Here is a 20,440-nt window from a genome sequence, read left to right on the forward strand (position 1 = left end):
CTTTGGACCGTCTAACTGTGATATATGGTTGTCGGTTTTTTCCTCCGGATCATTAGATTATATGATTTGGCATCCTGCTCCTGATGAAGACACGAAACGGAGCTCTGTCGAGTGGTGATGAATGACGATGAATGATGATATGTTTTTGGTGTGAGTGGTATCGTGAGTGTAAATGTGTAAATGTGTGGGGTTGGTAATAGTCTGAGCCCTTGGTTATATGTGTAGTAAATTGGTATAGTAATGATGTTTTATTAGTCACTAGAGTTGGGTTATACGAGTGACATTTACATACTTTTTATATTCGCACTGGAATGTTGGAAATTTAATTGGTATTTGAGTTATTGCACTTTATTTCAATGAGAAAGATTTTGCTGCTACTTTAGATAGAAATTTCTGTATTGGTGCTGGCACGGGCACTTTTCATGGGTATACAATTTTGCACATTTCAGGAGTACACAATTTTGTATTTTTTATGAGCATAGCATATATTTTTCAGTGTATTGTAGTTATCTGTTCCTCAGGGTTTGGGCAGTTTTGCACATTTAGCATAATTTTGCACATCATAATCTTTTTAACCCTTTCAGGACCAAGGGACATATTTGTCCCATAACTTTAAAATCCTATAAATTTTGATTAGGATAGTCTACAGTTCTAAATTTGATATGTACGGATTCCATATGATACTGCCTTTATGTAAACAAACTGGTTCCGACATTCATTCATTAGCGTCGTTGCCAGATTGACGAGAAGATTCACTTGCCACACTGTCCATAAGCCAGAAGTTTGATTTTTTTTTAAAAAAATAATGATATTTCACAAAAAAAATCAATTTTTTGGCATCTGCAAGCCCTTTTTACCATAAAAATGTCGTCAAAACCACAAAAATTGGCCTACGATCCTTATGGTCCTGAAAGGGTTAGTAGATTTTCATAATTATTTAGATTAACTTTTAGATGTTAAATACTAATTTATGAATTTAAATGTTTTAGTATTTATTGAATTTGAGGTTCAAAATTAAGCTTGTGCAATTCATTAACCACCATCCACATATTTTCCTCTAGTTTTTACAACTGTTTATATTTATGATGTTGGTTTAGTCTATGATGGGGTATTTGTTTGTTATGTCCTCATATTCCCCTTGTTCCTGAACCATAAGCCTGTATTTTTTCACTTGTTATGAATGATTTTGTTTATAGAAGATGGTCATAGATTTGATGATGTATGAGGCTACTCTCATTTAGATGTATGTCTGGTGCTAGTCACCTATGAGACTTAGCCTGAGCCAAAAGGTTTCCACGATTCATGGTGGGCTCATACTGATATCTTTGACCTCATTTTCATTATTGCTTTTGTATTAAGCACAGTTACAGACTTCTAGCTCAAGCACAGGGGGATTTAGCCAATTTTAGGAATATTTTAATATTCTCAAAAGATAAACATAAAACACAATACAGATACATGTATATAGACTATATTTAGTTGAATAGGCCAAACTCCTTAGGAGGTGTATAAATATAGTATACTTAGCTGCAATAGTAAACCTAGTATTAGATGTGTAGGCCGATTGATTTGGTATGAACATATGCAAATAAGTAGGATGATCAGGATGTTTGATTATGCCATAATTATGCCGGTCTTAATAACTCTGTATTGTAACACTGCTACAGAAGCCCCTGTACCTCTGTATAGAGCCCATGTATTGTAACACCTCACAGAAGCTCTTTGTAACTCTGTATTGTAACACCTCTACAGAAGCTCATGTATTATAACACCTTTACAGAAGCTCATGCAAACCGCACTGAATTGACTCCCCAGTCATTAGTAGCAGTATAGAAGCTCTGAATAAACAATAAAAGGGATGTGGACACAAAAATACCATTCAAACCAAGACTCTCTGTAAAGCTGTGCATTGCAGTTTCAACAATCATTCTGATTTGAATTCTCACTTTTAGATTCAAGGATGCTAGATGGCTTTGATATAAGCACAAGTAATATCCTCAGATTTATAAGTGAAACTTTTAATAGAAAAACAATTTGCAAAATATAAAAGAAACTGTTTCCTATCATCAAAAATATGGGATATATCAGAATACAGCCAAACAGTTTCTACTGGTATGGGCAGGATGCCATAAAAACATGCTCCATTAAAAAAAACAGAAAGAAAACAGGGTAGAAATAATGATTTTTTTGGCTGCATAGTAAGTGAATAGAATTGAAACTGAGGAACGACACTATGCTGTACTCAGAGAGCGCTAGTCACTCTGTACTAAGAGGTTAAAACAATATTTCTTTCTCAAGGTTCAAATTAACTACAGCAATTAATTACATACTGTATGGTAGACTGTACCTGATTGTTCTGACTTGTGCAAGAAGAGTGCCCAGAGAAGAAAGAAAATTGTCTTGGTAGGACTTGCCATTTTGATTCTCTCAGGTTGCTAAATACAACAGCTCCACAAACAGGAAAAGTTAAGTCAATAAATCAGTTAAAGTGTAAAGTTCAGAGGAGCAGTGAAAATAAAATCCATAAGGGAACTGGCTTGGTTAAGTGCTGCCAGTCTCTGTGATCAAGTGCTATTTAGGACTGCACAGACCTGCTATAGTGGTCCCATAGCTGGTAGGGCCCTGAGTTGTTTTTCTCAGAATGTAACTAGATTGCAAGGTTTGTTTTTCCACTTTAATGTCCAATACCCTGCTGCAGATAGTTAAAAGTATAGAGTTGTCTCTCTTAAACTATTTTTTAGCTCCGGCACACTAAATGTGCAGATGGTTTTTCATGGCACATTATAATTATAAAACAGGAAAACTAACAAAAATTACATTTGAGAGTTATTTATTTAAAGTTTTTAAAGGTACATGTGAATAATTATAAAAATGGTGAAACTAAAGTAGAATAGAATTGCTATTCGATGCAATGGATGTGCTTGTTTTCGAGCGCAAATTAACTCAAAACGCAGCTCGATAGTTGACAAGCAAACACGCCTTTCATCATCCACTATCTGCAGTCATTCTCTTTTTTTTTTTCAATTTAATTTCTGTCAGAGCTGAAAATCCATGATCTCAAAGATAAGAAGATCCAAATGGTAACAAAGCCTTGATTGCTTTGTTGCTCATGTTAGAATAACTACCGCATAAAAATAAAAATAAAATTATTTGCCGTTAGTTTTCAAGGACCAATCATGTCGAGGAATGATGCTTGTCTGGGCAGTTGAATCCTTATGCACACATATGCTCATGACACTGAAAGACTTTTTGCGTACGTGACGCACATGTCATCTATTCTAGTGTATACTTATGATGGGAATTTTTTTAAAATAATGTTAAATTCTGGAAACTCACATTGGCACACCGGGAATCTCTTCGGGGCCCACCACTGTGCCATGACACCCAGTTTGAGAGACAGTGATATAGAGGCATTTAAAAAGGAACCGAGACAACACATTCCTGCACTTCAGAACTAGTTTCAACAATGATTGAAACCACTTTAGTACCTGCCATTCAGACTCACACTAAGGAGAAGCATTTCTGGAAGGTAAATTTATAAAGGGTGCCAAGGTTGGGAGGCCAAATAGGTGCCTATTTTGAGGGGATGGGAGCAATTCCATAAGTGGGCACCTCATTGTAGGTGCCCTGGTGCTGCGTTGTGAAAGCCCATTCTATAATTGACTTCTGCACACACTGATTTTGTTCTAGTTATACCAGCCATAGACTTGGTAGAAGTGTAGGCTTCTACATGGTTATGGTTACTTTCATTTGATATACTACTTTTCTTAATTAAAAAAAAATAAAACAACAAAAAGTGTTTCACAGGTTAAAACAAAAGATGACTGAAAAGGAGAGTGTGGTATAGTGGTTAGAGCTACAGCCTCAGCACCCTGAGGTAGTGGGTTCAAACCTCATGATGCTCCTTATGACCCTGGATAAGTCACTTAATCCTCCACTGCCAAAGGTACATTAGATACTGGAGATTGTGAGCCCACCAGGACAGATAGGGAAAATGCTTGAAGTACCTGTGTGTAAACTGCTTTGATTGTGGTTGTACGAAGTTCTCAGTCTAACCAAGAAGGGAATGATGTGGAGCCATGAAACTTACAAGTTGTTCCACACTTTCTTGATGCTTTTTTGTTTCATTTCATATCATTGAAATGAAAAGTGTCAAGAAGAAAACTAGCAAAAAGTCTGCCCAACAATCGCATTCATTTTTGCGACAACGTCAAACCAACACTTCAGTAATTAATTTTACTTGCTAAATTCCATTTACTTGCTAAGTTCCACTATAAGATGTTTCCCCCTCTCCCCTGAGATAAGCAAAACCCTCTGACTATATTAACATGATAAAAATGTGCATTCTTGCTCCTGTTCCATATTGCTGCACAAGGGACACAGGCTGTAGAAGTCTGCCTGGCATTGGTCATACTGCTCCACCACTGGAGTTGCTGTCCAAGCTAACTCCAGCCTATCCCGATTCATATTGCCACATTCTGGGCTCAGATCATAGAAGTTCGTCTGGCATCTGCTTCACTGCTGGGGCTACCATTTTGCACACTCCTGCTCATCATGAATAAAGTTATAGCTCTTGTTCTGTAGAGTTTTGTGTTGATACTATCCTCTCTTTATTCAAGGATCCTCTGTGTCTATCCCGCACATTTTTGAATTCCATCACTGTTTTTACTTCTGCCAACTCTCCAGGGAGGCCATTCAGGAATCCACCACCCTCTCTGTGAAAAAGTATTCCTGACATTCCTCCTGCATCTACCACCCCCAATCTCATTTTATGTCCTCTAGTGTTACCGTTTCTCTGTCTCTGAAAGAGATTTGTTTGAACATTAATTCTCTTTATGTATTTAAATACCTGTATCAAATCTTCTCTATACATTATTTCCTCTAGGTTATACATATTCAGGTTTTTAAGTCTCTTCTCATATGTCCCAGTGCAATCCAGGTATCATTTTTGTCACCTTCCTCTGGACCACTTCAAGTCTCCTTAGCAAGATATGACCTCCAGAACTGAACACAGTATTCCAGGTGGGGCCTCACCAATGACTTGTACAGGGGTATCAGCACCTCCATTTTTCTGCTGGCAATTCCTCTCTCTGTGCAGCCTAGCATCCTTCTGTCTATGGCCACTGCTTTGTAACATTGCTTCATAGCCTTAAGATCCTCAGATACTATCCCGCCAAGGTCCCTCTCCCAGTTTATGCTTATCAGCTTCTCACCCCTTAGCAGATACAGTTCCTTTGGATTTTTACCCTCCAAATGCATCACTCTGCACTTATTCACATTAAATTTTAACTGTCAAATGTCAGACCATTCTTCTAACTTTCACAATGGTAGTAGACATGGGGCCATTTTCGATATGACGCCCAAATCTGAGGAATTCAGATTTTTGTGTATCTTCCATCAAGCATAAGAGCTGTCATACTGGTCTGTTGTACCAGTACCAAAAATGCCCATTTTCAAAACTGCAAAATGTCTGTTCTGATTTTTCAAAAATAGCCATTTTTCAGATGTGCATCCACTATATCTTTTTGAAACATTTTCAATAAAAACACGTTCAAAAGAAAAAAACACAAAGTGAGGTGTAGGAGGGGTCGGCATTTGTAGTAGACTGGCCACAAAGACATCCCAGCAGAGAAGTGGGCACCTTAGGGGGCACTGCAGGAAACTTCCCATAAAAGGTCCCAGGTACATACCTCACCATAACCCAAATTTCCAAGTTTCCAAGTTTATTAGTGAATTGATAAAAATGCCTATTAAATACTCACACATTTTACAACAATAAAATTTAGGGAATAGACATATTAAAATTCACAAAATGAAAACCAAGAACAATACATAATAAGACATACAGAGAAACGTGATGGAAAAAGGGGAGGAACTACAATATAAAATAGGAAAGAGAACAAAAATGGAAGAAACAATGGGGAGGGGTAACAAAGAAATTTGTTTTTATTTTCGTTTTTATAAAAAAAAAAAAAGAGAAGTTTAATGGTCGAAAGTGTCTGTAAATAGGAAGCACATAAGAGATCCCTTGAATTTATCTAAATTTTGTTCTACCTGAAGATGTGTTGGTAAGGCATTCCATATTGAAGGTGCTGTTACTGAAAATATTTATAATTTTTAAAAAGGGGATCCAAACAGATTTTGACTAGAGGATGTAAGGGATCTGGTAGCTTCATACGGAATAAGAATTTTATCTATAAATGCCAGTTCCTTAGTTCTAAGAGTTTTAAAAATTAGGAGGGCAATTTTATAAGTTATTCTATGTTGGACCGGAAGCCAGTGGGCCTTTTTAAGAAGGGGGGTAATGTGTTCATATTTCTTCGAGTTCATAATAACCTTGATGGCAGTATTTTGTATCAACTGAAGACGCCTAATATCTTTCTGTCATATACCCTTATATAAGGAGTTACAATAATCTATTTTTGATATAATAAGGGAATGAATCAAGATATTTAGTGAACATGGTTCCAGCACTTTAGCCAAAGATCTTATCATTCTAAGCCTGTAAAAACAACTCCTTGCAACTGATCCTATTTGTGGATGAAAATTAAGACGACTGTCAATGATTATGCCTAAGATTTTAACCTTATCAACTGCATTGATTGGAATACCGTTGATACAAATTGGAGATGGAAGTTGAATCTTATCCTTCCAAGGGAAAAAGAGGCTATTGGTCTTGGAAATGCTAAGGGATAACATGTTCACTTTTAACCAATCGTTAATTTGGTTGAGTTTAAGATTTATGATGGAAAGGTCAATGTTAGCAGATGAGTCAGTGGGGTAAATTATTTGAAAGTCGTACGCGTATGCTGTAAATCCAATAGATTGGCAAAGAGTTAGAAGGGGAGCCATATAAATGTTGAACAGCATGAAGAGTATGGAGCCTTGAGGTATTCCAAATTTAGTTGAATAGGTTTTAGATGAGGTGTTGTTAAAGATGACCATGGAAGAGTGATCAGTAAAGTAAAAACTGAACCATTCCAATGTGTGATCAGTAATACCGATGTCAACTAGTCTTTTAAGAAGGAGATGGTGGTCGATGGTATCAAAGGCAGCCGCAAGATCCAGTGAAATGAGAATAACTGATTTGTGTTGATCCAAGAAATAATGAATAGAAGTAGTTAAGCCAATCAAAGAGTGTTCAGTAGAATGGTGTTGACAAAAACCTGCTTGATTAGGATGTAAGATTTTCATTTTAGTTACAAAATCTGAAAGTTGATTGAATGCAATTTTTTCAGTTAATTTAGCTAGAAATGGTAAATTAGCAATTGGTCTATAGTTTGAACATTCTGTACTGTTCCTTTTATGATCTTTTACAATTGGGAAGATAGTAGAGTGTTTCCAAGAATAAGGGACAACAGATGTTAATAAGCTACTACAGATGAGCTTATGAATGTATGGACCAAAAGTAGAAAAGAACCTGTTAAGTATAAAAGGTGGAATGGTTTCAGACTTGGCTAATTTGGAATTGAGGGATTGCATAATACGCTGAATATCTTTCAGGGAAAGAAGAGTGAAACGTGTACAGGTGGAACAGAGGGAAGAATTTAATTCGTCTGTCTTGACTACTGAAGGATTTTGACGCAAGAGATCATTACGAATAATATTGATTTTGGTTTGGGAAAAAATCTGCAAGGCTTTGGGCAATAGGAAAATTATTATGGCTAGTGGTTTGGATGTGTTTGAATTAAATGAGCTTTTTAAGAATATTGAATAGAGCTGCTGAATTCTTAGCCTTGTTTATACACCTTGTGGTTGGATCTACAGTCTCAGCACCCTGGGGTTGTGGGTTCAAACCCCGCGCTGCTCCTTGTGACCCTGGGCAAGTCACTTAATCCTCCATAGCCCCAGGTACGTTAGATAGATTGTGAGCCCACCGGGACAGAGAGGGAAAAATGCTTGAGTACCTGATTGTAAAAACCGCTTAGATAACCTTGATAGGTGGTATATAAAATCATAATAAACTTGAAACTTGAAACTTGTGTAATACTTCTTCTTTGTAGTGTTAGCCTTATAGAAATGGGACAGTTCATTGTATTTGTTTAAGTTGATCTTTCTTGGGTTTGAACATCATTTACTTTCTAAGGAGCACAGCTGGCATTTTAGAAGCATTAATTCATAATTGAACCAAGAGTTCTTTTGTTTTTTTGATGAGATAGTACGGAACTTGATTGGGGCAATTTTATCAAGACGGAAACGACAGGCCTCATCTCATCCCATATGTGAATTTGGTCATTAGGAGAGGCTGCTATGAGCCTGTCTGAGTCTAATTTGAATATAGAGGCTATAATGGTGTCATTGAGATTATTAAAATCTCTAAATGATATGGTGTTCGGCGCAGGTGAATTAAAGACAGGATTGAGATGACAAGAAGTAGAAATAAAAGAATGATCGGTCCACGGAATTTGACATGTAATAGGTGTAGAAAAGTTGAATTGCTGACAAAGAGGGGCAAAGATCATGTCCAGGGTGTGACCCATTGCATATGTAGGGCCCTGAAGAAGAGGAGTTAAAGAAATATCTTGCAAATGATTTAGGAAGTCAATAGTGTTAGGGTTGTTTACGTCCTCAAATTGTAAGTTAAAATCACCAAGTATGATGGGGAATTCAGAAAGTGTGGAAAAGTCAAAAGCGATGGATTGAATCTGATCTATAGAATTAGCGGTGATAGGTAGAGGATTATAAAGGAGTAGAAATTGCTACGTAATGATCTTGAATTTGTTAGGCACAAATTTAAAGTATTTATTGTTTTTGCATTAGTGCATGTGGAGTTAAGAAATGGTATGGTTTGAATTTCAAGTAGCTCTGGGGAACGAGGTGCGGTAAAGTTAATAGGTCGAATAGGTCTGTGACCCCAAGAAACTGGGATTTGTGAAGATTGTAAGTCCATTGCAAAATGAGGAGAAGGCGAAGGAAAAGTTATAATACAAGGAATAAGTAAAAGAACAATAGAGGCCTGAAATGTATAAAAAAATGTTGATTAGAACGAAGTTGATTTACCTGTGAGAATACTGTGAAGAGTAGCGAACAAAGTTGGGCACAAAGGAGCTAACCAAGGAGCAGTACTTGCTCCTTCAGTGTGCACCACAAAGGGGAAGTTTTTAAGCAACATGTACCAGCTGATAGGGGCGGAGTCCAACATGCCACCGCTTTGCAGCGGCAGATCAAAAAGCACAGTGTCAGGAACTGAAAAATGAATAAAGCAGAAAGTAAGAACAAAAACAAACTACAAGTAAAAGCACTGCAGTGAACTTCCCATAAAAGGTCCCAGGTCCTCACCATAACCCCCTTATATTGTATGGTTATACCTCCAAACCTCCCCAACTGAGCACCACACCTTTATGCCTTCAGGTGTCACCTATATGATGGCACAGTTGGATTTTGGTGGGTTCACACCTTCCACCACAAGTGTGGTAGTCAGAGTGGGATATGGGCCTGGGTCCCCTTCTCTGTAGTCCACTACACTGACTACAAGCTGCCCACTGCAACTGTTTCCAGCTCTACTACTGTAGGACCGGGAATAACAGGTGAAGCTCTCATACAGGCAGGTATGTACTGTTTCATTTATATCTTTGGGGTGAGAGGGGCTCAGTGACCACTGTAGGAATATGTAGGGGGGGGGGGGGGTCATGCCTCATGCATCTGAGCACTTTAGGGCAAATTCTATAAAAAGTGCCCAAAAGTTAGGCGCCTAATTAGGCACTGTTCAGCGTTATTCAAGTAAAATTGGGTGCTGTTTAATGAATCACGCTGAGCGGAACCTATTTTTGAGGTGCCCAAGAAATAGGCCAGCTCTAGGCACAACTAAAAGTTAGGCAGCGCTTAAGTACGCTTAAGAGCAGTGATTCTGCAACAAGGCACCTAACATGTAGCCATGCCCACACCTAATATGCATAGCGCCTATTTTTTTGAATGCCGCCTAAATTTTTAGAGGCACCTTGTTATAGAATCGCGCTTTCTTTATAGGCGCCTATGTTTCAATCAGTATTGATTAAAAACCTTAATTGAGCTTGTTATTCAATTTAGATAGGCGCCTATCTAGTTGAGCACCTCCAAAATAGATGCCTAACTTTAGGCGCTGGTTACAGAATTTGGGCCTTTATGTCCATTGTTCATTGTTAAAACTGGTCTAGACCCAAATGTCCAACGTGTGCCCTGGACATATTCTTAAATATTTGATTATGGCAGAAAAAACGTCCAAGTCGTAAGCCTGCTCTAGTCTCGCCCACATTATGGTGAAGCATCCGTTCTTCCTACTCAGAAGCAGTGAGACCCGGACAACTGCAACAATTAGCATAGATATCTGTCTAGGAAATAGGTTTCAAAAATAGCAAATTGGGAAGATTTGCCCCTTTATGCAACTTTTTGGACGTCTTTCTCTTTTGAAAATAAGCCCCAGAGTCTATCCTACATCAAGATAGAATACTGTAAAAAAAAAAAAAATTAAAAAAAAAATGTACAAACAGAAATGAAGAAACAAGTTAGCAGTAATGCAAAACAATATAAAAGTGTGATAGTCTTATGGTATAAAAAGAACATTTGGGTACAATAATTCTAACTTATACAACAAACTAGAGTACTGGCACAAAAGAGTAAAACAAGAAAAAAAAGATATTATAAAAATCTTATGGTCATAGTGCCCTGTAAACTCGTGTAAGAAAATATGTAAAACAATAAGAACCAGCATGGTCGAACCAAACTAATATAGGGGTCCTTTTACTAAGGCGCGCTAACCGATTTAGCGTGCACTAAATGCTAACGTGCCCAATATATTCTATGGGCATGTGCTAATCTTTAGCGTACACTAAATCATGTAGCGCACCTTAGTAAAAGGACCCCATAATGAAAACCAGCAAGAAAAAGTATGCTCTTTGGTGGGTGTTATGCCCAAGGCTGGCCAGGGCATGGCAAGTAGTCACTTTGGCTATTAGTTGTGAATCTTCATATCGGCTTGCTTTTTAGCTGCAATCCTTGCCTTATCTGATGTTTATACATCAGTGCCAGACAATTAGGCAGCCTTACAACTTACTTTCATGAGAGCAAGTTGTTTATCAGCTTGTGTCATATCTCTTATACTGTTTCATGTCTTACCAGGAAGACCGAGGAAGGTTTCTCATGGTACTGCAATTAGGAAGGGCCTGAGCACATTCCATCTGTGAGAGTTAGGAGATAAGCAGTGTCTGTGTGTGTGAGAAATTCAGCACTTTCTGTGCTATAAAAGACTGAGAATCACAGACTAGACTTTGAATCTTGCTGCAACCTTGGTAGGGCCGTGGACTGTACCTTTCCCTTGATCGATCAGATTCCCGATCAGTATTGGAAAGGGGTGTTACAGACATGGTGAAGTATTCTATTTGGTATATATAGATATTCTTTGCTTATATCTTGTATATTATCTGATGTCTATCTGCATTATTTGGTATTATCTGATGTGTATGCAATAAAGAATCATATTACTCTGAAGCTTTGGTGGAGGTGACTTCTATATACCCTTGCTAGATAAACATGTGGCAGAACAGTGGGGTTTTCCTTTTGAACTTTAGTTTATGATGGCCACTCTTTTAAATCAGTGTACTAGGATGAATGAATTTGGTTCTCCAGAGTACGTCCAAGTTATGATACTGTATTACCGCTGTGTTTTTCATGATCAAATTCATTAATTATCATTTTGCATCTTACACTGAGAATCCACTCTCTGAAAATGGATTCCTGCTAAATAAAACTCTTGCTTTCTGTACTTTCTTATTTTAATATTTTGCTCAAAACATATGGATTAGTTACTCACTGTTGCCATATTCAATTCAGAAAAAAAAACCTGTCTTTGCCTCTGATGCACATCTATGCTCAGCAACAATGAGATCCTGTGCTAAAATAGCTATTCTTGTGACAAAATAATTCATTGATAACTTCCCCACATAGTGCACATTTATCCCCAAATTCTAAATGTAGTGTCATAAGTTGTGCACACAGATCAGTACACCCAGCCTATTTGCACAACTTAAATTGTTTAACAAGCCAACCAGTGCTGATAATTGACAACTAACACCTCATATTTGATGCTAATAGGTTCTAATTAGAAATTACATTAAAGGGTGGCAAGGGGAGCGGTCTGTCCAGCACCTGTCTTCTTCTCTGACCCCCCCATGCTGCGCGCCCCTTCCCTTCCCTCTTTAATTTTTCCTGCTCGAGGAGTATCTCCTCTCTCTGACATCACTTCCGGGCCCCGCTCCTTGGAAGTGATGTCAGAGGGATAGTTGACTTGACTCGGGCAGCAAGTTTGTGAGGTTGCTTGTGCCTAGAAAATGAAAAGAACAGGGGAGGGGGAGGGGGCAGAGAAGACGGTGAGGGAGGGGTGCCACTCACCCTCACTAAGCCACTAGGCACATTCTTTAAAGTGGTGCGTGTCAGTTCCAGTGCATGAATCTCAAGAGGGGTCATGGCCAGTGGACATTCCTAAACGTTAAGCACACTGATATAGAATATGCCCAATTCATTATCAACTTAGGTGCAGGTATTTAGGCCACTTTTTGTTGGTCTAAATGTCTACATATTAGTGATATGTTCGGCAACTAGGTGCAATTTTATATATAACTAGTTTTTTAGCCCGTTACATTAACGGGTGCTAGAATAGATGTGTACACTTAGGCATTTCATTCTTTCTGTATGTCTGTCTTTCTTTCTCTCTCCCTGGCCCCCTGTCTATCTATCTGTCTTTCTTTCTTTCTGTCTCTCCCCCCTGTCCAGCAGCATACCTTCCCTGCTCCCCCTGTCCAGCAGTAGCCCTTCTTCCTTACTTTTACCTCCCCCCTGTCCAGTGGTATCCCTTCTCCCTTCCCTGCCTTCCTTGTCCAGCATCCGCTAGCCCGGGCAGCCTTGGGGCTTTTGCTAGGCCAGCCTGCCTCACATTATCGAAGTGAGCCGGCCTAGCAAATGCCCCGCGGCTGCTTGATGAAACCGCGGCTGCTGCCGCTGCTGGTCCAGGGGTGAGAAGAAGAGGCGTCCTAGCAGCGGCAGTGTAGTCAGAAGGCAGGAAGTCAGCCGGCGTCGGAGATCGGGCAGGAAATCAGCTGAGGCAGGCAATGCGCCTGCGTGGCACGCTACCATGGAGGCACGGAGTTTGAAGTGCGCATGCGTGCTAAAGGTTTTATTATAATAGATAAGTGTCTTTTATAGAATCACCCTAAGGGCCTTTCTGGTTTTTTAAGTGTCGTATATAGAATTTGGACCTTATGGTTGTCTATAACTGGGCATCTACAGTACATTTAAGCATGAATGTACAGAATACCTGCATTTTTGAGGAGTAAGTGGCAGCATAGCAGCTAAGTGCAATTAGGGCTTGTATTAGTGGCATAGTCCATAAATGCAAGTGGAGCATTTTCATAGGAGAAGCATAGCAGGGACATGGGCAGAGCTGCACCTTACATACACCGCGTACAGTATATTATAAATTATACCTGCCCATGCCGCATTAGGGCACCTAAAGTTATATCAGGTCTATTGCTAGTGTAACTGCGAGCCTCTAGAATTTAGGTAACATAATACTGGATTATGCTAGTTTTGTAAATCAGAAACCAACTGCCCAAATGTTGTTATGGAATAGGCTGTCATTGCATAGAATTGGGCTGCCTAAAAGGAGGTATCTTCTTATAGAATTAACCCCTTATCTCGCAGTGCTATAGAATTGCCCCTTTAGCTTATAGTTCAGACACTTTGGGCCAGATTCTGCAAACAGTGCTGTTATCAGGCAGCGCCTCCAAACATGGTACTATTTGCATATCACCATTTGCAATATCACCATTTGCAGAATGGCGACTAGGTGAAAAGTGGTAGTTACCGGAAATATAGGCCAAGGTTTTAAAGGCCTACATTTCCAGCCACCTACCTTTCACTAGAGTCGTGTCTAGATATTCTATTGATATGAGGTATATCAATATAAATAGACATGAACATGAGCATGTGTGGCACAGTGGTTAGAGTTAGTTTCAGCACCCTGAGGTTGTAGGTTCAAATCCTATGCTGATCCTTGTGACCCTGGGCAAGTCAATTAATCCTATTAAAAAAAATGCAGGAGAATGGGTTTTCTTCGATACAAAAAACATACCAACTCGGTTCTTAAATGCTTTAATGAATGTCGTCTGCTGCAAGTGCTAAAACAAGGAGGAAAAAGCCTCAGAACCCTGTCTTCAGACAGATGAAATCTAGCTGAGAGACTAGATAGGGTAAGCACCTCATTGGCTTGTATAAAACCTCCTTGAGCAGCGTTGTTAAATGCTTGTAAAGTTTTAAATTGAAGCGATTAATGCAGGCTTTAATAACCTTAGAGTTAGAACTATTGCAAAGCTCAGCAGACACAGTTTTAATCGGCTTACAGCTACTTATCTTTTAAAGTTGTGCTGAGCCGCTTGTGTGGAGCTATGTACAATGCCCCTTTTGACTTCCTCCTCTGACGTTGGTAACCAGCGTTTCGCTCAAAGCTGCATCGGGGAGGGTAGGACGTGATCTTCTGAAAGACATTGAAAAAAAATCATAGTAAGCATTCTACCACTTCATAGCAGACATAGCACAAAAGTAACGTACTGCAAATCGGCATCAAACTGAATGCTCAACCGGGGGCAAAGATGGCTGCAAAGTCAGCACATCCTCAGTTTAAAAATATCCAGTGATATCAAAAACAGTGACATCATGGCATCAGCTGTTCATCTGATCTACAAAGTGAAACTGCACTGTGATCACACAGATGTGTAAATAAAAGACAATGATGTTACTAAAAACCTCCAGTTGATATGAACATTAAAAAAAGAAGTGCCACTCAATTTTGAGGTTCAGACCATTGGGTTCCTCTGTATGCAAATGGTGGATCCATTGTTGTTCCTTCTTAAGGAGGGATAGTTTCCTATTGCCCCCTCTTGTCATTGGTGGCACATGATACACAATGCAGCATTGAAGCACACTCAAGGGATGATTGTGAGATGTACAGTGGAGCACTATCGGCTCATCCATTTTAATATATGATAAACTACTGCGATATTCGCCAAACCGTGTTCTAAAAGGTCTGGATGTTTGGCCCACATACATCAAAGGAAATGGACATTTTATGATGTACACCACATATGATGTATCACAAGATGTGATGTATCCCAGTCTATGTTCCCTCCTCGTAATGGGATGTATGGATTTTTCTTGTAATTCCAAAGTATTGTCATATGTTTTGCATTTGCCACATTTTATGTGTCTACCAATAATCATTTGCTTGACTCTTGTGAACGCTGGACATAACTATTCCTTTAAATTCTGCATACAACTGTAAGCTATTCTGACCTTGTGTTCCTTAAGGACAGGATGTAATTGAATAATGGGCCAATGCTTATGTATGACCGAAGCAACACGCTCGGCACACAAACCATATCGTAAAACACAAGCTGATGTTTTTGTGGTTTCTTCAACTGGTCTTTTGGTGAACAACAACTCTCTTTGCACAGTCTAGCCCTCTTGTGTGAGTCATTCACCACACCACTGGGGTATCCTCGAGCTAGTAACTTACAGCTGAATTCCTTAGCCTGTTGTTTGTAATCTTCTAGAGCAGAGCAATTCCGTCGGTACCTTAGGAACTGAAAAAATGGTAGACTGTTCTTAAGTGACAAGGGATGGCAGCTTTGGAAATGTAAAAATGTGTTCCAATCAGTAGGTTTGCGGAACACTTGAGTCTCAAAACCATCAGTAGTCTTTTTAACTATTAAGTCCAAGAAAGAATTCTCATTTGAATGCATAGACATACTGAATTGGATCTTCTGGTGCCTTTGGTTCACTCAACGGACAAAATCAACCAGCTCACCTTCAGATCCCTTCCACATTAAGTGGAGGTATTCATTATGGATAATTTATTGTTTTGTTTAATATACACAATTCATTGTGTAGTGTATGTTGTTAGTCCTGGTACGTTCTTTCAATAATAAAAAGAGGGGCTCTGCGCCTCTCGTTCAGTTGCTTAGAAGTAATCCAGCTCTAGCTTGGATTAAATGCTTTATGACAGGTGGTTCTAGTCTCAGGCCTTGTTCTAGTTTAAATCCAAGCCTCTTTGTTGAACAGGGGGCGTGTTGTCCTTACCGTTTAAGATTCCTGCGGCGTCTGATAGTTTTACGGATGCCATTACTTCAGCGCTCGCACTTACAGATTTTGCTCTTCGTTATGCAGCATTAAGTTCATTTTGTAAGTGTGTGATATTTTCATTTTCATTTGATTTTTGTTATTTTTGTGTTGTAAATAGTTTGCAAGGCACCGCTTTGGAAACGGTCGAGTGGTATACGAGTAGTCAGCTGGGTTACGCTGCAGTTTGCACTTCATGCACTTTTACAAAACACTAATATTAACTTAAATTTTATTGTTAGACTTTATCAAATCTTCATAGTTATTTTTTCACATTCACTTTTATGTTCACTGATAAACTGAAGCCTTCATGCTTCAGACCAGCATAGGATAGGTTTTCCACATTATAAGTTTGACAATAAGCAGGTGATTATACCGCAGCAATAATGACAGGTATTCTTTGATGTACATTGTTTTTAGATACTATATTGATTCTCTGAAGACATTCCAATGAAACGGATCCGTCAGAGTCAATTTCTACAAGCCACCAATATAAGTGTTTTTTAAAATACATTCACTTATTTATGAACTTATTCATTATCATCTTTAATTATTATATAAGCTTGCCGCTTTTTGCACATTATAAAATCTTCTGTTTTGCACAAAAAAGTTTTTTTTTATTATTAAATGTTTCATATATATTGGAAGGGATGGAGGCGGTCCGATGATTAAAACCATAATTTGCATTTGGTCAAATGGCCATTGGCCGATATGAGACATAGCAATATGGTCTGAGGTCCTGCCTTCCACCCATAGATGACCTATCAGTATATTTGATCAGTTTATATTTGATTAGCTATTTTTATTGTTAAATTCCACTCTCTAGTGTGAATCTTAACATCAAGAGTTGTCATAAATGTGGCTTCTTCTAAATAATCTATACCTGATATTTTCAAGATAAAATCCAATGAATCTCTGTGCTGGATCTCACTTTCAGATTCAAAAAATGGTCTGCGAAAATCGACAGAGGCTCCAACAGAGAACCCCTACTTGAGACAATCGGCCTTCTGGTGGGTTAGATGACGTCTTGTGCAGCTTAGGGAGAAGGTATATCACTGGAATTAAAGGTTGATCTATGTTCAGAAACAAAAATTCCTGGCGTGTGAATATTCTTCCCTCCAATGCATCCAAAGTAAGGGCTTTAATTGTGTCTTGCAAAGGAGTGGGATCAGAATCTAATTCTATGTAATCTGTAGTGACACTTAATTGCCGAAACATTTCTGTCTCATAAGCTTCAACATCCATTAGGAAAATGGCACCACCCTTGTCGGCTTTCCGAATGACTAACTGCAGGTTATCCTTTAATGTTTCAAGGGCCCTAAACTCTTGTGAAGAAATACTGCTGGTCCATTTCTGATGATCAATCTGTGCCATAATGGTCTCAACATCTCTCATTCAGTTTGATGCCGATTTGCAGTACGTTACTTTTGTACTATGTCTGCTATGAAGTGGTAGAATGCTTACTATGATTTTTTTTTCAATGTCTTTCAGAAGATCACGTCCTACCCTCCTGCCCCCCTGATTCAGCTTTGAGCGAAACGCTGGTTACCATCGTCGGAGGAGGAAGGCAAAAGGGACGCTGTACATAGCTCCGCACAAGCGGCTCAGCACAACTTTACAAAGATAAGTAGCTGTAAGCCGATTAAAACTGTGTTTGCTGAGCTTTGCAATAGTTTTAACTCTAAGGTTATTAAAGCCTGTATTAATCACTTCAATTTAAAACTTTACAAGCATTTAACAATGCTGCTCAAAGAGGTTTTATACAAGCCAATGAGGTGCTTACCCTATCTAGTCTCTCAGCTAGATTTCATCTGTCTGAAGACAGGGTTCTGAGGCTTTTTCCTCCTTGTTTTAGCACTTGCAACAGGAGTACTTTATTAGACGACATTCATTAAAGCGTTTAAGAATTGAGTTGATACAAGTCACTTAATCCCCCATTGTCCCAGGTATATTAGCTAGAGTGTGAGCCCACCAGGACAGGTAGGGAAAATGCTTGAGTACCTGAATGTAGACCACTTAGGTTATAAGTGGGATATAAATAAATAAAATTATCATTTTGATAGTGCTACCAGAGGCACACAGCACTGATACCTCAACTGAATTTCACCTGTTTATCATGTAAACATCAGTTGGTTTAAGAATGCTGCCTTTTCAACATGTAGGAAAACACTGGATACATTTCAAAATTTGTATTTTTTGGAATGCACTTCCCTTCACAATTTTTTTCCACCAGCACATTTCGATACAGTGTGAGTTTCTGCAGTGATTGCTTAACATGTATGTTGAACCAAAGTACATCCAATGTGTTTACCTTGAATAATGTTAAATTTTTCAAACTCTGCCAGCTGACTTAGTAAGCAGTATGGACACATTCGACAAACATGTCCTTTGGACACTTAATGCCCTGTCCTCCATTATATTGATTCTTTGTTGCTGAACTTATAAACTTTGCTTAGTTATGTAATTACGAAATATAAACCAAATGCAACAGTTTTTGTAGACCGGAATGTCATATCCTATCTGCCTTGAGCAAAGTAATAGAACATCCTGTTTACATGAACTCTGATAGGCTGCAATTTGCATCCTATCAGCTGTTGTAATGTCCCTCAGTCTTGGTTCATTCTGGTAGAACAGTTTCTATTGTGATGTTCTCAGTATATTCTGGTTTTCTGTCTATATTAGCCTGGCTTGTGTCATTTGATAAACATTGAAGGAAAGAACTGCTGTAAAGAATTATAGTACCAAGAACCTCCTCCCTCGAAAGTAAACAATGGATTTCCTTCCTGAAGGGATGTTAGTTGCAAGTTCAGATATGCCTATGTTTCACTCCCCACAAATTTCTTCTAGACTGAACTGCATATTCCCCCAGATTCTATATATGGTACACAAAGTTGTGCATCTGACTTTGGGTGTGATTCTGAGAAGCACGTACCAAAAAATTGGATAATGAGCTCTGAACCTTGTTAATTGGCACTCATTAAAATTTGCATGTGCGGCTGGATGCATGCTATTCTAGAAGGCATGGCACCTAACTCCCATGGCGCATATCTCAAAAGAGGGTGTGGCCATGGGTGTGTTGGGACATTCTGAAAAATTGTGCATGGAATTACAAAATATTGTCTAACCATGTCTAACATGGATGCTGGCATTTACACCAAGTTTCAGCAGGCGTAAGTCCAGTGCCCAAAAGATAAGAGCATGATCCATGCTAAATGCTATTCTAAGTAAGGCATATGCCCTTTATAGACTAGCATATAGTTTTGAATTGTTTTGGCGCTATTTATTAAATTCCCTCCATTATGTACAGGGGAGTATAATGCTTGCAAAGCAAATTGCTAAAGCTCTACCCTATTCGTGTCTGACATATTGAAGTATTCTTTATTAAATCACAGCTCTTTTTTAAGCTATCAAGCTTAGACATTAAAAGCAAACGCTTATCATTCACAGCAATATATTGATTCAGTTTCCAATAAGGCTGAAACAATTCATGTGATTAAATAATAAAACACATTGTCTTCTTCAAGTTCCAGCCATCTACGACAAAAATGGCGGAACAAATGTAAAAGTCAATAGCAGCGTTAATGGATTGTGCAACTCGTGCGAATAGTGCAAAAAATTGTATAATGTGCTGGAGTGCTATTAAAGTGCTGTTTAAAGTGTCATGTGCTTTTTACTTCAATGCCTGGACCCCCAAGCCTGGTCATTGGAGAACAAGGCTAGAGACAGGCAGACTTCTATGGTCTGTGCCCTAAGGGACAATAAGATCAAAAATGCATATGTAGTATCACATCATACCATATGTCATAAGCTTATCTTGCTGGGCAGATGGATAGACTATGTGGGTCTTTGTCTGCCTTCATCTACTATGTTATTAAGTTAAGTTTAAAAGCAATGTTAAAGATTGAAAATCATTGGAACCTCAGGATTCATTTAGCACAATATTTGGTCCTATACTTGATTTCTTTTTATTTAGCTGCCATTCAAACACAACAGGTTGCATTTGTGTTTACACAGCAAAATATTCAGGGATTAGTTTTATAAATGTTTTCCATATAGAAAACACTGTTCTATATGAATAAATGGCATTTAAACAACTATCCCAGGAGTCCCATTGCATACTTTTACGTGATATATGTAGGCATCAGCTGGGGTAGAGTTTGGGTGGCATGTGGGCAGTCACAATTTCTGTGCACGCTTTCTCCCAGATTCTATAAATGACGTGCAAATTTCCACCTGCAAAATTGGACACTATCCTGAAATGTGCACGCAACTGAGAGGGAATTCATGAAAGGGCATT

General features: G+C 38.7%; 1 protein-coding gene across 1 annotated transcript in view; it reads right to left on the reverse strand.

Annotated features, from left to right (window-relative positions):
- The window catches only part of PROZ (protein Z, vitamin K dependent plasma glycoprotein), an 83,334-nt gene extending 65,817 nt beyond the window's left edge, over window positions 1-17,517 (reverse strand). The window contains exons 1-3 of the mRNA XM_033950012.1: window positions 17,134-17,517; window positions 14,102-14,147; window positions 9,001-9,186 (exon numbers count right to left, since the gene is read on the reverse strand). Coding sequence (XP_033805903.1) covers window positions 9,001-9,186; window positions 14,102-14,147; window positions 17,134-17,517 — 616 coding nt within the window. The remainder of the gene's footprint in view (window positions 1-9,000; window positions 9,187-14,101; window positions 14,148-17,133) is intronic.
- Window positions 17,518-20,440: the final 2,923 nt, after the last annotated feature.

The sequence above is a fragment of the Geotrypetes seraphini genome, chromosome 6 (assembly GCF_902459505.1).
Source record: "Geotrypetes seraphini chromosome 6, aGeoSer1.1, whole genome shotgun sequence".
Classification (NCBI taxonomy): domain Eukaryota; kingdom Metazoa; phylum Chordata; class Amphibia; order Gymnophiona; family Dermophiidae; genus Geotrypetes; species Geotrypetes seraphini.